Source organism: Macaca nemestrina, chromosome 4 (genome assembly GCF_043159975.1).
Source record: "Macaca nemestrina isolate mMacNem1 chromosome 4, mMacNem.hap1, whole genome shotgun sequence".
Classification (NCBI taxonomy): domain Eukaryota; kingdom Metazoa; phylum Chordata; class Mammalia; order Primates; family Cercopithecidae; genus Macaca; species Macaca nemestrina.
In genome coordinates this window covers 118,633,873-118,655,761 of record NC_092128.1, presented here as the reverse complement: position 1 = coordinate 118,655,761, position 21,889 = coordinate 118,633,873, and the positions used below count along the sequence as shown (strand labels likewise).

General features: G+C 41.4%; 1 protein-coding gene across 4 annotated transcripts in view; it reads right to left on the bottom strand.

Moving 5' to 3' along the window:
• Positions 1-21,889, bottom strand: part of LOC105492357 (ATP binding cassette subfamily A member 13) — a 454,445-nt gene that overhangs the window by 340,092 nt on the left and 92,464 nt on the right. For all 4 annotated transcript variants that reach the window (XM_011759379.3, XM_024796198.2, XM_024796197.2 and 1 more), the window contains exons 19-22: positions 20,242-20,436; positions 17,186-17,350; positions 15,998-16,175; positions 13,504-13,643 (exon numbers count right to left, since the gene is read on the bottom strand). In XM_011759379.3, coding sequence (XP_011757681.2) covers positions 13,504-13,643; positions 15,998-16,175; positions 17,186-17,350; positions 20,242-20,436 — 678 coding nt within the window. The remainder of the gene's footprint in view (positions 1-13,503; positions 13,644-15,997; positions 16,176-17,185; positions 17,351-20,241; positions 20,437-21,889) is intronic.

Sequence of the window (21,889 nt, the reverse complement as noted above, 5' to 3'; positions counted from 1 at the left end):
TCTGTATTGTAATATCTAGAGCCAGATGTTCTTTGTAAGAACATCATACAAAAAGATACACTCAAAGACAGTATCAATAAATCATTTTTTAGGATGAGTATCCTAAAATCATGTCTTAGGGTGAGGATGCTCAAAAATGTTTAAGTAATCCACAGGAAGGCAAGAAAAGAGAAACAGAAGACACGATAACCAAAAGCTGGGAACAATCCAGATGTACCACAGTGTGTAAATGGCTGAAGAAACTGTGGACCATGCATACCAGGTAATGTTATTCAGCAATAAAAATGAATGAACTCCTGATATCTGCACAACATGGATACTACTCCAGGGAATTATGCTAAGTTTAAAAAGTCAATCCCAAATTATACATACTGTATAATCCCATGTATACAACAATCTAGAAATGACAAAATTATAGAAATGAAGAACTGATTGGTGGCTGGCAGGGATCGGGGACTTGGTGGGGAGTGGTGTAGGAATTAATGGCTGTGGTTATGAAAGGTAAAGCAAGAGACTATGCTGTGATGTGACTGTTCTGCTTCAGTGCCGGTGATGAATACACAAACTTACACAGGTGCTAAGGCTGCATAAAACTGAATACACACATGCACACACAGTAAAACTGGGGAAATCAGAAGACAAGTGAACTGTATCAATGGCAGAATCCTCTTTGTGATACTGCATTATAGGTGGATTCATGAGATGTTACCATTAGGAAACCCAGTGAAGGGTACACCAATCTTTCCTTGTTGTTTCTTACAAATGCATGTAAATCTACAACTGCCTCAAAATTAAAAAGTTAATTTTTAAAAGAATATGGAATTCTAAATGAATAAGTGCTCACTGATCACAGATGGGATCATTTGAGTATCAAAAAAAAATAAACAAATAAATAAAGACTGCAGTGGACTGAAATACATTTACCATGTTTAAATCTATGAATTCATAATCATATTGTTTAATTAATCACCTTCAGAAGATTACAGCAAACTAATGAGGCTCAGAGCTCATAATCCCAACTAAAAGTGTGTCAGGATTCTCAGATATCCTGTGATTAAAGTCTTATTTCCATTTTATTTAATTAGGAAAAATGTCTTGGGCTTTCGTTTCATTTATACACCACCTACTAACTTTTAATTGTAGAAAATGATTTATTCCTCTCTTGCAGTTATTCTTTCTTTTAAAATAGAGGAAAAATATCAAAATGTGACTAGGTCATAGCACAAGATATTAGCTCTGGGTTTATTTGTTCTGTTGTATTCATTATTTTTTGTTGTATCAATTATTTTCTTAGTTATATCACCCTCTTCCCTCCTTATTCAGACCTTTTTCTTATTGCATCGAAGGGGAATGGCTGTGTCCACCAGGACTGGCTGTGTCCCCCACTCACTTCCAATGCCCTAGGACTGGCTGTGTCCCCCACTCACTTCCAATGCCCTATGTCCTCAATATGGCACACAAATTCAATGGAACATGAAATAACTAGCTTAAAAGACTTCCTGGGATTTTATCTTGTATACATTTTTTGCACTGTACCAAATTCCAAGCCTTCAAAAGGGTTCTACTCTGTGCCCTAGAAGCCCGGTTTCAAATGCAGAGGAAGCATCATTATTGGTTCTTCAGTGTGGACCCCCTGAGTTTATCTATATGTTTTCAAAAACAGGTGCATATGTTGGTATTCTGTTTTTCTTCACTCATACTATCCACGTTCTTCTTCACTTTGCCTGAAATTCTCTTGAAGATCAGCCTGTATCTGATTCAATCAATTCTGTATTGATGTCCAGTCTCTGTTTCCCATCTCTACTGCTTACAAACAATGGCACAATAAATATCCTTTTTTGCATGTGCTGATAGCTGTCTTTGTAGTATTGATAGATATTCCCAACATGGCCTCAAAGATAGCACAAAAATATACTCCCAACAGCAAAGTATTAGGAGTGACTCTCTCCTAATACCTCCAAACAATAAAATATATCAAATTTTGAGCCTTTACCATTTTTATATGATATCTCATTTGTGGATATCTCATTTTGGGGATTTGCATTTCTCTTACTATTACTTAAATTTGAGCATCTTTTCATTTGCTTAAAATACATCTTGGGTTTTTTAAATTATTTTTTTAACTATGTATTTATAATTTTTCCTCATGTTCTAATGTGATATTTCACTAATAAATTAATTAATATTGTATCTAATAGACCACCAATTCCAAGCAGACAGGAAGAGGAATGATGGAAAATCGCAGGTATCCAAGGTCAGTAAAAGAGGAATATCTGTGCTTATCTGAGGGTTTGGATATTATCTAGTCTCACAGAAAAAGCACATTCACAGGTCTACTGATACTGCAGTCTTAGAGAACTGCTATTTTATAGGAGATTATGTCAAACAAAGCCACTTGTAAAATGTAATTAATTCTACTCAGCAACTTTGCTGAGTTTTGATAAAATGTTCCATATTGGCCACTTTCACCCATCCAAGAGCCTCACTGAACCACTGACAACTTGCTTTCCAATAACTGATTCGATGCCTACAGTCAGAAAGTGGATTGCAATGAATTTTGTTCTCTCTCTGGGGCTCCCTGGGAAAGACCTTGACCTGCCTAAAGGTCCCACCAGTGCCCTTCCCCATTGCTCTGCACTTGTAAGTAGCCCCACATATGTGCAGAGCCTGTGCACTTCCAGCCTGTATAGGTTTATGTAGACTCCAGGCTTAGGCAGATTCCACTTCACTGGCATTTTTCATCTTTAATAAGTATCGTGGACCCAAGAATTTTTACTTCTATGGAAGTTAGTTATCAGGCTTTGTGTCCATTTAATGACAACATTAGCAATAGCCTGTGCATATTCTTCACTTTGCCTGATATTCTCCTGAAGATCAGTCTATATCTTATTCACCAAACTGTATTGATGGCCAAGTTGTTTCCCATCTCTACTGCTTACGAACAAATAAATATCTTTAAACTGTGTGACTTCATTCTCGTCCTCCCAAAGGTGAAGGCAGCCAGAATTCTGGGGATGGGTGAAATTCCATGCATTGCTACACAAAGTTATTTTAAAAAATGAGGTCAATTAGGTACCCAGTATCCCAAACTGATGATAGTGAAGGAAGCTTTAGTATACAGGTTCCTTATTATTTTATAACAAATACTGTAAATATGGCCAATGAAAGTAAATTGGCTGCAGAGTCTGCCAAATTTGGATTCAAGCCATGAGCTTCTGTTTATCATCTAATAAACTTGGGAATGTAAACGTTCCCAATTCTTACTATTTTAATCTATAAAAATGGATTTAACAATGTCTACTCCCTGGGATTCTTGTCAGAAGTAAATGAGGGAGGACTTGGGAAAGTGTCTGATATGGTTTGGCTGTGTCCCCACCCAAATCACATCTTGAATTGTACTTCCCATAATCCCCATGTGTCATGAGAGGAACATGGCAGGAGGTAATTGAATCATGGGGGCAGTTCCCCCATGCTATTCTTGTGATAGTGAGTAAGTTCTCACGAAATCTGATGGTTTTATAAGGGCCTTCCCCCTTTGCTCAGTTCTCATTCTCTCCTGCTGCCCTGTGAAAAGGTGCCTTCCACTATCATTGTAAGTTTCCTGAGGCCTCCCAAGCCATGCGAAACTGTGAGTCAGTTAAACCTCCTTCCTTTATAAATTACCCAGTTTCCCGTATTTCTTCATAACAGTGTGAGGACGGACTAACACAGTGTACATGATGGCTCCTCTAACCTTACAGAAGTAAGTGCTCAATAAAGAGTGATTCAATCTGCATTTAAAACAGTAAAATTATTGATGTTAGAGTTCGGGAACTATGAGCAAATGTAAAACTCTATCTGTCCTACTCTGTTGCTCCAGATCCAATCAGAATCCACTATACCAGATAGATGAGACTGACAGCCAATCTCTGCCCATCATAACCTGATATTCCAATTTGGCAGCTTGAGGCCAGCTCCTTCCATAGGAAGCAGTCTTCCCCATGCCCTTATCACTGGGACTCCACATCTCCTTCATACCACAAGCAGTTCCTCTGAGGCAGAAATAGATATACTCACATGTGAATTTCTACTTGGAGAATAGAGTAAAATATGACAGAAAAAATAAAACATTGGCCTTAGAGTTAAACAGTCTTTGTTTCAAATCCCATCTCTGCCTCCTCTTGACAGCTCTTGATAAGGTTACTTACCCCTAAGACTCACTTTCTTTACCTGCAAAAGGTGTATGACAATTGCCAACCCCTATTGTAGGTATAAGGCATAAATGAGGTTTCCAACCAACATTAGTTCTTAGCAGTGTCAGGATTAGAGCAGGTAATTCTTCCCTCTATTCAATATATGTTTGACAAATTAAAACTTACATTTAAGAACTCACGTGCTTTATGGAAACTCTTTGTACTTCAATAGTATAAAACAAAGAAACCAATTTACAGCTGGCCAGTTATTAATTTACCTTCTCACAACTTGAAATTCACCCTTCATTGCCTGTTCTGCAATAATAAAGTTGGGCCTTTTAGACATTCTCCCTTGCCAATTGATGCAATGTCAAGCTTTGCCAGAAGAGAGCTCTGGAGGGACAGTGGAGGAAGAGGGATTTTCTCTTCCAGATTCCGGCATGCTGCTTCCAACAGGCTCCCAGGGAGCAAGCTCCCGGATTCCCGCACATCTAGCTTCTCTGAACCTCAGCTCCTGCAATGTGTACAACCAGCGGCACATGGCACCTTCTCATAGGCAGCATCCACAGCATCCCAAAGAGTGGTGTCCCAGGGATTTCTGCAGGTCTGGCACGTCCCTCTAGATGACTTCCTCAGGCATGCCCTACAGCCTTGCAGAGTTGAGAAGTGTAGAACTTCTCCTGACACCCCAGAGTGCAGATTCATGGCAATTACCACTCACCTCAGTGATTTTCTCTGCCATACTGTGGGCCATGGTTGTGCTAACTTCAGTAGGGTCTGGATATCAAGCCTGGATGGGGAAGCTACTTCTAGTTCTGTTTCTTCCTTGGGTTCTCTGCTCCAGCTCTAGGGGCAAGAGTTATTCCCTTTATCTGCCATTGTTGAATTATTTAGAGATCTCTTCACTATTGATAGCCAATCTGACGTTACTCCAATGCCTTTTTATAGTAATAATTATTCACATTAAACTTAACCAGTTTTCTCTTTTCTGCTTGAACCTTGACTGATACATTGGCTAATAACAAAATGGACACTGCACTCAGGAAACAGCAAAAAATGAGATGCCATGAAAAGACCAAAAAGAAAAAGTAATCAAATTTCTTAAATATGTCAAGATCACTGAAAGTACCAAAAGTGACAGTTTTAAGCACACTCTGTATTTTTTGAAAAAGAAAAAAAAAAAAAACCTGTTGGGATGTGATGTTGGCAAAGGTATGAAGAAGCCACAGAAGCTAATCTAAGGGCATGAGGGAGGTTAAGGCAGAGATGCCAGTGCTTTGATGCCTCATGTAAGGTAGGGTTCTGCACAATAGCCACAGGGTGGTCATAGTCACCAGTAGGTTCCTGGTTCTCCGTCCTTGGCTCATGTACCCAGCACCAAGCCCTATTTACAGAACATACCTAGACTACAGGGAAATCTAAAAGTTGGCCATTATGGATCAGTTTTCCCGCCACCAGATGCAAGCCATCCTCAGTCTGCAAAAATTTGCTCAGGCACAAATTAGCAGGCCTCCCAAGAATAGGCATGTCTAAGTTACTGCTTCAGTAACTTCAGAGCAAACTATTGTCAGAATAAAAAAGGCATTGTTGGTTCTCTGACAGAGGAGGTCTCCAGTGACCAAACGGAAGGGGAAAGTAACGTTTAGCTCAACTTTTAGGGAAAATTTTTAATTCAGAAAGCAATTTGAACCATATCTTCTCCTCCTCCAAATGGCTTTGCAACAAAAATCTTCATACATAAATGCAGTTTAACAAGCTATTTACAAGCAAACACTGTGCATCATTGTACTGTGCTAGGCAGTTAACACAGATGAGTGAGACTGGACCCTGTCCTGGTACGTTCCCAGGGAACAAATGCCATGCATTGTGAACATTCAAGGTTCAGTGAAGAATTCATATAGGTCCCAAGGACAGGTGGCTGCTGAGAGATGACCTGCAACTGGTTTCCAAGTGCTTCCTACTTTTTTGTTGCTTGTTTTTTTGTTTTTTTGTTTTTTGGTTTTTTTTTAGTATGCAGTCCTATGTTCCTGTAGTAATTAGCATACTAGCCTCCCTGGGCTACTATTTTTCAATATGATTCCATAACCAGCTACAAAACCATAAGAACAGGGTTTGCAAGTTTCATAGACAGCTCTAATTATTTCCATTTACAAATGGTAAAAGATCATTCCAAAGAGGCACTGTTGTGGGCTGGCTGAATTATGTGCTTTCCAAATTCATATGCTGAAGTCTCAACCCTCAGTATTCCAGAATGTGGCCTTGTTTGGAAATAGGTCTTTAAAGATCCTATTTAAATAATCAATTAAGTTAAAAAGAGATCATTGGAGTGGACTGTAATCCATATAACTGATGTCCTTATAAAAAGAGGAGATTAGGGCACACACACAGAGGGACAACCATGCAAGGACACAGGGAGAAGACGGCTGTCTGCAAGCCAGAGGTCTCAGGAAAAACCAGCCCTGCCAACACCTTGATCATGGTCCTTCAGCCTCCACAACATTGAGAAAATAAATTTCTGTTGTTTAAGTCACTCAATCTGTGATATTGTGTTACAGCAGCCTGAGAAAACTTATACAGGCTGTATTAGTCTGTTCTCATGCTGCTAGTAAAGACATACCTGAGACTAAGTAATTTATAAAAGAAAGAGGTTTAGATGACTCACAGTTCCACATGGCTAGGGAGGCCTCATAATCATGGCAGAAGGCAAATGATGATCAAAGTCATGTCTTACATGGTGGCAGGCAAGACAGCTAGTGCAGGGGAACTCCCATTTATAAAACCTTCAGATCTCATGAGACTTATTCACTCTCACAACAACTGTACGGGGAAAACTGCCCCAATGATTCAGTTATCTCCTCCTGGCCCTGCCCTTGACACGTGGGGATTATTACAATTCAAGGTGAGATGTGGGTGGGGGTACAGCCAAACCATATCACAGGCAGTATATCTAAGACTTCAAAATAATATGCTGGGCCTGAATTCCAGCTCCGCCACTTGCAGGGTGTATGTGACCCTGGTCAAGCTAACTTATCCTCTCTCAACCTTGGTTTTCCTAGCTATACAATGGGGATATTAGCACCTACCTACAGTGGTGGTTGTGAAGCATACATGAGATAATCTACATACGGTGCCTGGTCCAGGCTCATAAATGAAATTAATGACCATGGGAGATAATCTTCTTGATGGCACTCACTACTGCTAAACTCAGACAAAGCTATTGCAGATCTGCAAAGCTAAGACCTGGCTCTGACAGGGGGCAGAGAGCTTAGCATATAGTCTACTCTATCTCCCTTATATATTTAACACCAGAATGTCTTTGGCTCAAGTGGGTACAAGAGTCAAATAATTATTGTTCTTTAACTTATTCAGTAGCCACTGCTGAAGGTATTCCTAGCATTCTTCTAGGTGCTGTGGATGGTGGTCAAGAAGACAGACAAGCTCCCACCCCTCATGAAGCTTGTATTACAGCAGGAGACAAACAATAAACAAGTACACCCGTAAGTCAATGAGATAATTTCAAGTAGTGATAAAAGCAAGAAAATAGCTCCACTGATAATCGCCAAAGACTAGAAAAAGACCCACCTGCCCTTTAGTGGGTGAATGGATGAACAAACTGCAGTGAATCCACACCACAGAATACCACTTGGCAATAAAGAGGAGGCAAGTGCTGATACACACAATGACCTGGGTGAATCACAGCCCTCGTACTGAGCAAAAGAGACCACTTTCAAAGTTACAGATGATGATTCCATTATAGGGCATTCTCACAAAGAAAAACCTATGGTGACAGAGAACAGATGGGTTTAGGGTGGGAAGACAGTGTGATTACCAAGGGACAAAATGAGGGATTTGGTGTGGGCTCGGGCAATGGAACTGTTCTGTGTACTGATCCAGACAAATGTGAGAGCTGTTGACCGAAAAAAAACCCGCCGAACTTACTCTATGTTAATGTAAAAACAAAGCAAAAACACACAGTGCCTGTCAGGGGGTGCTTGAAGAGAGAAGATACTTCTTAAGAAGGTTGGAGGATGAGCTCCAGGAACAAAGAAGGCAAGAGAAAGACAGCTGGAGCCCCCCACAGCTGGAACTTGAGGTAGGAGCACTGGCTGCCCTGGGCATTGAGAGGACAGGGAGAGAGAGCTTGGGGAGAGATGTGGCTTGGCTGCCTGGGTCACTGCTGGTGGCCCCTCGCTGATCTCTGCCACCTGCTGAGGCCAGCCTGAAAGAAGGAAGGACCTCTCCAACACAGTGGTCAGGTGAGGACATGCCTCTCAGGCACACTGGATCTCAAGGAAGTGTGGCATTTAAATTCCAGATAGGTGTGGGCTGCTGCCATGTCTGCAGTGATACACAAGGTTACTGAAGAGCTTTGCCGTCTTGAGCAGCATGGGAAGACTTGGAAACAAACGTAACTATCAGAGTCCCTCCTCTGTGGATGGCTTCCAGACAGAGGATCAGGCAGGTGCCCACGGTAGGGCTGCCATTTTATGGGACCTGCTCTGTGTCCTGATTGATGTTATACATACAGACATACGATGCCACAAAGCCAAATATCTAACACTCCACTGCTTGGGGCTCCTAAGAAAATGTAATTCTCTATTTCCTGTAGCTGATCCAGTTTTTACCCACTGGGGATGGTGAAAAGAGAACAAAGTCTTAAAATCGCCTGCTGACAGCTGACAGTGGCTCCCTGTTCAAACAGCATCTTCTGAGGGATTCAGGCTCTTTGGGGTGAATGCTGAAACCCGCTGATGTTCTCCAGGGGTAGCCTGGTGACAGTCAGGGGTGGAGGGCCCAGGACTCCCACAGCCATGTGCCTCATCTGCCTATCTGTGGTGCTGCCAAGGCCCACATCTTACCTGGAACCTCGGGGTCTGGCACTGCCTTCTCCCTTGCTGCTTCCTTCTCACCTCAGCTCCTGCTTTCTGAGTCTTAGCCATCTCCTCTGCCAGCCTGGCCTAGGCCAGCTCGGTGGTGAGGCCACCTCGCTCTCATGGCAGCTGGTTCATAGCAGGTCCCCAAGGCCTGCTGGCTCAGGACATGGATGTCAGGGAAATCTGGCTCCCTTCTACTCCATGCTCAGAGACACTAACTCAGGTATCCTTCCTCTGCTCAGCCACACTGCTAGGAGCACATGCTAGCTCAGGGCCGGCCTACACAGGGACTATCCCCCAAGACGCATGGGTAGGGCCAACGCCCTCAGCTTGCAGCTCCTCTATCATCCCACAGCTCCTCTTTGGGACCGTCACCAGGAGAGGAGAAGCCAGGATGCCCACCTGACCACTAACTTCCTCTACTTTCATCCCTCTCTTCCCAGGGACTCCCACCTGCTCCCGTCTGGCTGGGGTTTCTCAACCTCAGCACCACTAACATTGTAAACCAGATCATTGTTTGTTTGGGGGTGGGGGCTGTCCTGTGCATTGTAGGATGTTTAGGAGCATCCCTGGCCTCCAGCCTCCAGATGCCAGCAGTGCCTTCTACGTGTGACACTAAAAATATCTTCAGATACTGTCACACGTGCCCAGTTGGGTAAAATTTCTCTGACCCCACTCTGGTTGGAACCACTGGCCTCTACCATCTCTTTCTTCTTTCTGAAGTGACATCTGTCTTCCCCACTCCCCAGAGGCAACAATGGCAGAATGCATTTCTTTGAATAACATTTTTAGGGGAGGAGATCCCATTGGTTTACTATTTTCTGAATATTATTTCTGGTATTTTTTACACTTCCAAATGGCACTGAGAGAGAGTTATGATTTAGCCCAGTTTCACAAAGGAGGACACTGAGCACGACAGTTCAAATAACTTGGCCAATAGGGAGAGAGCTAGATGAAAACAAGACGGTCCGCTTTCATGGGCTTATACATTCTGTAGGAGCCCAAACTAAACCTACTTTGGGCAGCAGGGGCCTAGAATGTGCCTCGTGATTCTCACTGAAGTATCATTTCAGGCATGCTACTTATTCTTGGGAAAACAATATATCCTTTTATCTGTTTTTCTTTCATAGGCTCCGTTCAAGCTCACATTGTGTCTACACATCGCTCTTCAATTTTTCATCAGCCTAGGCCAAAACCAAACACAACTCTGACCTACAAAATAAAAAGAGCATACTAATGCATTGGAGGAATCTCTTGACCAATAACATGGAAATACCATCAATTCCTTTGCAAATACTGAGTCTGACACCCTTAGAAGTATAAGTTAAATTAACTCCTGTTAAAATAGTTGATCGAGAGGCTGTTAAGCTAAGACGGCTGTAGCACCTTGAGTTCCTATGTAAGCAAACCAAAACCCAATGCAATGCAAACAGTAAAACAAAAGTTAAAACTAACCAATCAGAAACCTCCAACTAACCTCCAACTAGGGACTTTTGACTTTAACAAATATATTTTCTCCCTCTTGCTGCAGCAAACACTTTATATATGCTTCTTCTATTACCCCATATCCCATGCCCCAACATGGTCAGTGGAGGGTTGAATTGTCTAGCATTGCCTAATTCATGAATAACCGAATGCTCAAATAAACTTACTGAAATTTTAATGTCCCTAAGTTTATCTTTTAACACTCTCTAGAAATTTTGGCCATCATTTTTTTTTCTGGTTCATGAAAGTGCTTGACTTCCACTGTCTTTAAGGCTGATAGATGGAGGTGCACACAGCTCCATGGAAGGGTATGGATGGATGTGATGGGTGCAAGTGTCCAGGGCGGGGGATATCAGAGCCCAGAAGGGGGAAGGCCTTACTAATGGTCCCTGAGTAATTCTGATGCATCCTCCATGAAGAGCCATCGCCCAGATGACTGAAAATCACAGATCTACTCAAGTCTTTCATGTCAGAGACAGAGAAGAGTCCTTCAAAGAGAATGCAATAAGCCTAAGGTCACAGAGAGTTAGGAAAACGGGGACCAAAATCCAGCCTTCCAACACACACACACGTTTCTTACTACAGCATCATGCTTCTGGGTGCCACCTGTGCTGTTACAAGTCAAACCAAATGAAATTACCAACTTTTATAGATTTTTTTTCCTGCAAAAATGGCAACTTCAGATGGTTCCACCTAACAAGAAGTAATGGAGAGAAAAAGACCATGTCTTAAATAATTTATAGCATGGGCCACTCCAACACTGTAGATAATATTGCTTCACATAGCCCAAGTGGCAAAGCTACAAGCATCTCCCAGCTCTGCGGGACTTTAGACCATGAGTGTAATGACTAGAAACAATTTTCATAAAACCAAATAGCCGTGGCTGACTGTTAGGATAATTCATCCCAGGTACAATGCCGTAAAATCAGCTTTATAAGTGCAAAACCAGGACACCTGCATACAAAGTTGTTAGCCATTTTAAATAAGTGAAAAAGACATCAACTCTTAACACTGCCTGTAAGATCTAAAAGGGGCTAAGCAAGAACCAGTGAAGTCTGGTGATTTTTCAAAAATTCTCATCCTTCTCAGAACACACATGTGGGGCTTAGCACCTCCCCACACCTCTGTCCAGGCCCAAAGTCCTCCCATCTCCACCTCACAGGGGCTTATACAACCCGTCCTTCCAAGGGCTTTGCCCAGTCTTTCTTTCCAGGGAGACCAGCTGCCCCACCCAGCCTGTGCCTCTGCTGCACTGAATGGTCCTTACAGCATAGTATATCTAAATTATTTCTTCAGCTATTTGCCTTCTCTTCCCCACAATAGGGTGAGCTCTTTAAAAGCAGAGATCATCATACTAATTGTTATACCGCAGAATACAGCATAATATGCAATGCTGTACTCATATATTAATAATATTAACATAATAATATAGCATACCATTTTTTAAAGTCATGGCCTATTTTTAAATTTTGAATTTAAAATAGAGCTGTGATATGGAGCCATTTTCTGTGAAATTCCTTAAATATCCAAAACCCTAAAAAAACTTACTACACTAAGGAAATTCGAATAATGGTGCAGAGGCTCCAGTCCCGGGATGGTAGCTGTGAGGCCAGAGGTCCTGCCCAACAGAACAGCTCACACCAAGCATATATGGCGATCAATGCCGTTCCATGTGAAAGTACAGACTTTAGGCAAATACCCCTCCAAAAGGACACTTCCAAGGTTTTTTTTTAGAAAGTAGAAAGACTACACCTCTACAAAAAAACAAAACTAAACTAAAAAGTTAGCAGGGCGTGGGGGCACACACCTGTAATCTCAGCACTTCGGGAGACTGAGGCAGGAGAACTGCTTGAGCCAAGGAGTGCAAGTTTGCAGTGAGCTATGATTGCACCACTGCACTCCAGTCTGGGTGACAGAGCCAGACTCCGTCTCTCCAAAAAACAAAACAAAACAAAAATTTAAAACATTAAATAAATGTTTTAAAGTTCAAATACCATTCAGAGTAGGCAGAGGTAAATGCAGCCCCTGAGGTAGGTGGCAAAGTGGGAAAGGGAACTTACAGGAAATAGTGCTGTGACCTCACACGGCAACCATGGGTCAGGAGCATGAAACTCGTGAAGGCAAGTTTGATAAAAAATGACTTAACTGCTTATATGATCCCCTGCCATATGATCAGTTTCCAGGTTATTAATACTACTTGAGGCTTGGAAGTTTAACATGAATAGTACAGATATCTTCTCTTCTGTGTTTGACAATAAGACAAAATTATTCCTATGTCTTTGGTAAAATGTCCCCTTTCCAGGTGCCCAGCTGGCAAGAAAAGACTCTAGGAAAATACAACACAATTATTTAAAAAGAAATTGCAAATATTAGTAATAACAAATCCTGCAGTAAACAGATTTGAGAGGTTAAACAATGTAAGAAAAGGAAAATAAGCAGAGCCATCTAGTGTCTAACTTCCTCTTGGGTAAACCCTGCTTTGGTGTCTTCATCTCACCTTATTCTCCAAAGGGTGAAGCAAAACCTCACAATGAATTCAGAAACATCACTAACCAAAATACTAACTAACTGCTAATACATCAGTTTGTATGTACCATGTCTGATTCTTTCTTAATTGTTGGATGCACCAGGCAAAACAGATTAGCATTTGTTCTCCAAGTTTTCCTGGAATTACTCCAAACAGTCCTCCTCTCAGTCTCATTGTCCTTGACTTTTAAAATTAGAGTTCTGTAAGTTCACTGCATTAATTATTCTAAATAACAACTCCAACCCCCAAAGTGTCCTCTAAGGGAAGGAGTCAGCAAATCCAGATTTAACAACAACGACAGGAAAAACACTCAGGCTAAAATGAAATAGATCCAACATAAGAGCCTTTTACATAATCCAAGGCGCATAAAAATTATGTCAGACATTTTTAAAGATTCCTTCCCGATTTAGGAAGGTCTATATGATTCTCATTCATTTTAACTTACCTTTTGAATGACCTTGTTAATTTCTGGAGTGTTTGGTGTATATAGTATTTTTCCATGCAATATGGGTTTTAGGAAGGTCCACACCAAAGCACCATTTGGCAATTGTAGAATTTCCTGATAAAGCTTCAAGCAAAATGGTGCTGTTGCAATTAGAAAGAGAAAAAATACATTACTAATGATACACAATGCCTAGGTTAATAGGGAAATACATTCACATATCCAGGATGCCTCATTTTCAATGATAGACATATTTTTTTCTGACACGACTCTGAACTTTGGGGGTGCTATAGTTTGAATGCCTGACCTCCCAAACCTTAAGCTGAAATTTGATCCCCAGCGTTGGAGGTGGAGCCTAACAAGAGGTCTTTAGATCATGGGGGCAGATCCCTCATGAATGTTTTGGTGCCACTGTCATAGTAATGAGTGTAGTTCTCACTCTATTAGTTCCCAAGAGAGCTGCTTGCTAAAAAAACAAACACACACAAAAACAGCCTGGCACCTCCCTCCTCCCCTTCTCTTGCTTCCTCTCTTGTCCTGTGATCTCTGCACATGGCAGCTCCCCTTCCATTTCTGCCATGAGTGGAAACAGCCTGAGGCCTCACCAGAAGCAGATACTGGTGCCATGCTTCTTGCATAGTCCACAGAACTGTGAGCCAAACAAACCTCTTTTCTTTACAAATTACCCAGCATCTGGTATTCCTTTATAGCAACACCAAATAAAGACAGGAGGTAAAACAAGATTTTTTCCCCTGTTACAGTTTTCAGCAGCTCTCATCGCATAAGAAACTTCATGATACTGTGTTCACTTAAGTGACTTCAAAGGCAGGAAAGAATGACTTACATTTTCAAACTAAGTAATCAAAAAGAGTGTTAAATAATGACATGGACACTTGAAAATGAAAACGACAATTAGAACAATAAATCTGGTTTTTCATCAAGAAAATTCTCATTTCAACAGTCACAATATTGAGATCAGAACTGAGCTTTTCTTATGAAGTCAGCTTTACAGGTTACTACTGAATTGTCTTTAAGGAACCCATGCAGAACTATCAAACTTCCTAATTTTGACATATTAAATTGCCTTATTTTCAGGCAAGTACTGAATCCCTCTTGGTGGCTCTCATGAATCTTGTGATACTAGTTGATTTCAATTAAAGATTTACTTAGCTAAATTGTCTAAATCAATGGTTACCTGATGAGGGTAGATATTTCATCACCATAATGAGTAGGAACTAAATCTTACAAGGTTTTAAGCTAGCGAGGAATACTTCAGTATAACTATTTCTTTACCCATCTAGAGAACATTTAAAATGAAAATATTATTTTAGTTTTATAAGAATAAAATGAAAATATTATCTTAGATTTGATACTGTGATTTATAAATACTCAAGGTATGATTGTTGTGGTTGTTTTAAATGTTACTTTCATCTTCCCAAACTCCCCATTTGAAAGGAAAAAAAATTATTTGACAAGTACAATAAAATTGATGGAAATACTTCCCTCTAAGGTATAAATTAAGAATATGACTACATAATACATTTTAAACCATTAATTATAGAAGTTGTTCTTACTGAAATTTAATGACTTACTGTTTACATTACAAGCTTAATATGAACAGGAGCAATTTTACTGCAGAAAAAAAGCATAGTCATGATATGTACAAAACTAAAAATTTTAACTCAGAAATCCCGACATGTGACCTACAGAGACTATGAGATGACAGATGTGTGTTGTCTTACGCCATTAAGTGTGCAATGATTGTCATGCAGCATAGAAAATGAATACACTAGGATGCATTTATACCCTTATGCTAAGGCGCCAATACTCGTCATCTCCATTGCATCTCACAACAAGCTTATAAGCTAGGTGCTACTGTTTCCATGTTATAAATGAAACCAACATGATGCAGACACATAAAACAACATGACCAAAAATGCACAACTGATGGAGCTGAACTGTCTAAACCCCAAAACCTCACCAGCATGTTTATTCTGCCTTACTAATAAAAACGTTTCCACTTAAATTGGGGCCAAAAAATGACATATTAATTTGCATTCATTTGTACCTATCGTGCATATTCACTTGTACCTGAGCTTCACAGAGAGCAAATTTGGAGGTGGCCACAGACAAGTTCTCTTTGTTATTACAATATAGCCATTTGCATGGACCAAAGCAGTGCTCATGGTCTTTATGCCTGGACCCTCACCAATACTGGTTAGCCTGGGAAACCAATAGGGTTGGGGTTTCAGGTGTTTTAGACACTTCCTTGGTGACACAGTTCCTTAGTGACCCAGGTGAGAGGATTTGTTTGTGCTCAAAGGCACTAGGACTGTTCAAAGTCAGCTGCCATGCCAGCATTTGGGGAGGTGGAAGCAGAAGATTTATGTATATAGCAACCTTATACACAGACAGAATACTTAGTATAAAGTAGGGCCAATTATCAAGATACAAATGAATCTAAACACATATATATATTACTACTATCCTATCTTACTTGAATCTTCAGGGATGTTGAATTTTTCTTTGTCATCTTCCAAGAGTTCGTTAACTCTGGGCAAATTAATGAACATATTAGAATTGCTAAGGAATGATGCTTGGTCCTTGCAAACCAACTTTATCACAGACTGGAAAGAACCAAAGGCTGAACTTCTGGCCTGGACATTTTGTGAAACCTGAGAAAATAAGAAAACTAAATTGCAACTACATTGTGACTTAAAACAATTCTTTCACACACTTCTGAAAGTCTAGTTCCTTCCTCCACTGAATGTACAAGATATTCAACAAGTCAAAAGAATCGAATGTCTGCTTTAGAGTTTTCTGTCCTGGGATACCTTTTGAAACACTACAGTAGTTTTTCTGGCCAACATACCTGGTAGAAGAGGGAAATGTCATACCTAAACACACACACACACACAGATACACACACACACACACACACACACACACACAGAGATAAGGCCTATTTGTCCAGTAATAAATTATTAATCCGTAAAATATCACTAATTCAGACTAATTACTAGTCTTAATGTGTGTCTATGCTACCTAGATATCTAGATATTTTATAGCTATACAAATTATCTATCACATGATGGACTTACAATATGTCTCCATAGCAGCTCTGAGAACATTGTTATCTTGCTCCTCATCCTGCACCTCCAACCCTAAAAATTCCACACTCCTCATTCGTGCCCAGTCAGTTCCATCCCAGGCAAAGAGAGTTCAAGCAAAACCTAATATTAAGCCACTAAACCAAATCAAGTTTGTGTTTGCATTTGCAATAAATGATTTGTAATTTGTAAACCAATTATTTATAAGGAAATAAATGTTTTAAGGTTTTTGAAAGCAATTTGCTCTCTGAATTAAGTTAAACAGGCCCTTGAAATCTCATCTGTGCAATAATTGAGTTAGTAATTTCTTACTTCATAGATAATGCATGTACTATCCCAATCTCCACACTGGCGGAATGTGGATCAACAGTGTCAGTTTCATGCAGTTTTTGGAGAGATGCCAGGCCTTATTCTATGTTATGCTGTTGCTTCCAGAGATATGAAGAGGTACTTCCATTCCGGTATTTTGCTCTCTAATGCAAATTTTAGATGTGGGAAGATAAAGGAAAAAAGGGGCAAATACAAAGAAGGGGCAAATTTGAATATTTCCCTAGGGACAAAGATGAAGCACACACCTGTTGAAAGTCCAGTGTTTCTAGCAAGGCAGTGATTTTAAATGTGTGAAGAAACCCAGGAAGATGCTCAAAGATGTGCTGGGCTTTGGCAAGCAAGGAGCTGAGGCTGGAAACTACATCCAACAAGGAGTTGAGCAAGTCATTTGCTTCAGAAGGCATCAGAGTCTAAAGGACAAAACAAAAACAAAACAAAACAACATGAAATAACCAACACTGTATTTTCACCCTCACAAGCATCTTTTGAGCTGGGAAAACTTGTTTATTTGATTATTTTCTGTCTCGAACTTCAGAGACGCCTTTGCTGTACTATACGAAAGTCCTCTTCGTTGGAGTATATATAGCTCAGGTGTTTTGGAGCACACTGAATTGCACTAGCATTGTTAAAATGTAAACTAGAAACAAATGTGATCTATCATTAAAATTCAAATCATTTGTCAAATATTTCTTTGTATCTTTGTAGTGACCAAGGTGGAAATTTGAGAAGAGGCTCAAAATACGAGCAGTCCTTATATGTGAAGCAATTTACATTAATCTACTGCTTTACTGTATTCATAACATTCACACATCATCTCAGTCCTCCTAATACCTTGCGGATGTCCAATATAGTGTTCATTTTGTGGATGAGAAAACTGGGGGTTGAAGAGACTAAAAGTCTTCCTGAAGTCTCACAGTTAGAAAAGTTTAGGGATGGGAATTTAACCCCGATTCTTTAAAAATGTCGGTACCCTTTGAAGCTTACTTATGCTATAACCAACTGAAATGCTCTGTATTTTACTTGGTTTTTGGTTTTTTTTTTTTTTTTTGCATATTCTCAGTTCTACACTGGAAGCAGGGCAAGGCTTTTCTTCTGTCTTGATCATTTATGTAGCTACTGGGAATAAAATAGAAGCAGGAAATATTAGTTGCTCGATAAATATTTGTTGGATGAATGGATAAATGAGGAAATGCCAGCTCTTTGCACAGAGCAGGGAAAATCACAGCTAATTTCCACCGACGGTCATTTGCATACTGAATTTTCTGTTTTCCAGGCTGGGGCAGAGGAACCCAATTGTCACTGCTTCTTATTTTTGCTCATTAGTGTTCTAGCTGCTAGCTCTGCAGATGACTTCCAGGGCTCCGAGATCACAGCTCCATCCTTCACAGAAGCACTCTGCTTCTAATGATGGAGTTCTGTCCGTTCGTACTACAGAGACAACTCTAGCAGGAGAAATGGTGTGTAACTTTTGTCACTTTTTCTACTCATCTTTCTAATACCAGCTGCCCTTTAAAAAAGTGGCACACAGTGACTGGTCCCTGACTTATAGTGGGGAGTGACAGAGATCCAGCGCGGCTCCAACAGACCAGATTGATGTGTCAAATTAATATAGCAAATTGTGCTTTGCTGAAGGCTTCAGAAATTCATTGTCAGCTGAGTGAATCAGAAAGTACATGGACTTGGGAGTGAGCTGCACCTGCACGTGACCCTCACATGGAGGTGGGGCTGCCCTAGCATCCTGAGCAATATCTCGTATTTCATCAACTTTCATAAAGCCTTGCATATAGAAGGTACCTGAAAAACAAGTGCTGTTGTTATTAATGATGATGTCATTTTCACTGTGTCTGGGAGACTGAATCTAACCCACTATCTTATCCTTCAAAAGAATCTTCGTACAGATGATGGCCCTTGTAGAAGTAATTATGTGGGCCTCTACAAGCACTTACTTCAAATCGGGGACCTTTGTGCACATAACAAAGTGGCCACTAAAGTACCATCGTGCCAATGGGAGCTCTGTTTCCCACAAGGCAAACTGCAAAGTTGGAAGAGAGGCTGTGGTGAGCAAAGGCAGAGCTAAACCATAAGCACGTCAGCGAGAAATATGAATTCCACCAAGATAGAGGTGGGTTTGCAAATTATGGGTACGCAAGAAATGTTTATCCTCCTCTTTATGGGTTTAAAATGTAATTGTTCTGAAAACAAGTATTTGTTCTGTGTGTGTGTGTGTGTGTGTGTGTGTGTGTGTGTGTGTGTGTGTTCCAACATTTACCCCCTGGACTCTTAAAGTAATAGAAAGTAAGGAAATTATGCGTGGCTGAAATGGCAGATCTACCCTTTGCTGACTCTAAAACTGTTCTCCCAGACTCGGGGTGCCTACAGCCACCTTACCATACTACAAACCCTGCAGCCCCTCTAATGAACCCAGAGGTTATGAAATACTTCCCTAAAGGGAAAACAATGGTACTTGGAGCAAGATCAATGCCTAAGGGTAGGAAGGGAAGCTCCTGGAAACTTAAGTAAAGATTCAAACAAGGGAGGCCAGAAGGAGGAGAAGCTTCTGGAAGGGGCAGCTTGAGAGTGGTGAGCTGTGGTTAGGAGCTGGGTCACCCTTACATGGGTTCTGGGCCCGTCTGGAAAGTGCTGGGCCTCCTCACTTCCCACTCTCCACTCTCTCCTGCCGACATCATCGTCTTTGGCCTCCTCCAGCCCCTCCCTGCCCTCACACTGCTGCTTGTCAGAGGATCACAGGGCAAGTACAGAGCCGGCACACACAGGGGATTGGGCTTCCTGTGCTGCCAACCCCTCCACATTCTCTCCAGGGCGGGCCCTGGCAGAGCTGGATGCTTCCCGCTGACTGACAGAGCCATGGTGCGGGAAGCAGCACCTAACTTGGGCGGCTCAGGAGTGGACCATGCGCAATCCCAGCCTCCTCAAACATGCTCCAGGAAGGTGGCCCTTACAGAGGAGAGAACCCCTGGCATTAGGAAGCAGTGGTGCGTTTTTGCAGTGGGTCCTTCCATGGTGGAGCATGGAGACCACCAACAACTCTGTCCCAATGCCCTGACACCTGTCTCCAAGGGCCCCCTGAAGGGTCTCCTGAACATCCCTTTATTACAACAAAGTCTTCTTGAGCCCCACTCTGGAGTCAGCAAACAGGTGACACTAGAGGCTAGTGGAGGCCACTGCAGAGTGGCCGGGTGCTCCTCTCCCACTGCAGCACCCCCAGGACTACCCTACTTATCTGCAGCCACCACAGCAGACTCCTGCAGAGGACCGCCCCGAGCCAGCATGCTCCCCATACCTTGTAAATGAAAGCTCGCACATCCAGGTTTTGACTCAGCAACACAATCAGAGGATATACTTTTGACGCCGGCAGGCCACAGAGTTCCTGCGTCGCGATCCGAGATTTTTCCCCTTTGGGAAATGTCAGCAGGAGACGAAGGATTTCATGATCACACTTTCCAGACAGAGCTACGGTGAGGGCACTGAAGAGAACCTGTTTCAAAGCACAGAGATCAGAAGTGAGGATACCTATGACATCGTGTGCTTCACCACCTCAGGCTGGAGCTTCATCAGCATGGAGTCACCCAAGATTGGGTTTCCCGGCTCCAGGGACTGACCTGCAGATGCGGGGAGCCCAAACTGTGGTTCAATTCTCAACATTTTGATGGAAATGTTTCTGAAGTGTCCACATCATTCTCTGACTTCTTATAAAATTTGCCCTCGCTTGGGGTCTTTGGATCACCCTTCTGAAACTCTGTCCCTCTGCTCTCCACGAGGCTCACTCGAATGCTCACCAAGCCCCCGACCCTCCGTCGCCAGCCTCGTAGTTAGCATCTGTGTCTTGTTTGTCTGATATTAAGTCTTACCCTGGGCTTTCAGTTTATCAGCTTCCACTTTCCACTGTCATCAGTGTGAAGCTGATATTTTTTGCCTCCTTCATTTTTAGATTGAAAAACAGGATTGCCAAGCTTGTTATATGTATTTTAAAAGCAAGTAAACTCAGAAGGAGGCACTGAGGACAACTTATATTAGTCTCTGGTTTATTACTATCATGCATCGCAATTAAAGCCTTTGACATACCTCTTCATTTGGGCATACTTTTCAGTTAAGGGCATTTGTGAGATACCAAATTACAAAGAAAAATAAAACAAAAACCATACTTCCTGCTCCACATTTTTGCTCCTGATGGGCATAATTGCTGTGAAGCATTCAGACCAACTGAGGCCGAAGTGCATGAACCCATGTGAATAGGAACCATGCGCACTGAATAAGAGCACGGAGAACTCAATAGATGCCATAAAATGTCCCCAAAATACATTAAGAGATAGATAATGGTGTAGTAGTCAGGGTCCTCCAGAGAAACAGAACCAAGAGAATGTGTATGCATGTGTGTGTGTGTGTGTGTATGCAATCATGTGTCTCATGATGACAAGGATACATCTGGGAAATGCACCACTGGGTAATTTTTTAATTGTGTGAACATCATAGCGTGCACTTACAGCATCCTAGAAGATACAGCCTACTACATACCTAGGCTATAGGGTATGGTCTATTGCTCCTAAACTACAAACCTGTACAGTGTGTCACTGTACTGAATCCTGTAGGCAATTGTTCCACAGTGGTATTTGTGTGGCTGAACATATCTAAACATAGAAAAGGTACAGTAAAAATACAGTACTATAATCTTAAGGGATGACCATCCTATATGGGGTCCATTGTTGACCAAAATATCATTCATTATCTGGTACATAATGACAAACTGCATATATGGTGGTAGTCCCATAAGATTATAATGGAGATGAAAAAATTGCTATCTTCTAGTGACATCAGCCATTGTAATGTTGTAGCCCAGTGTATTATTCAAGTGTTTGTGGCAGTGCCGGCGTAAACAAACCTGCCGCACTGACATTCATAATAAAAGTATCACACATGTAATTATGTACAGT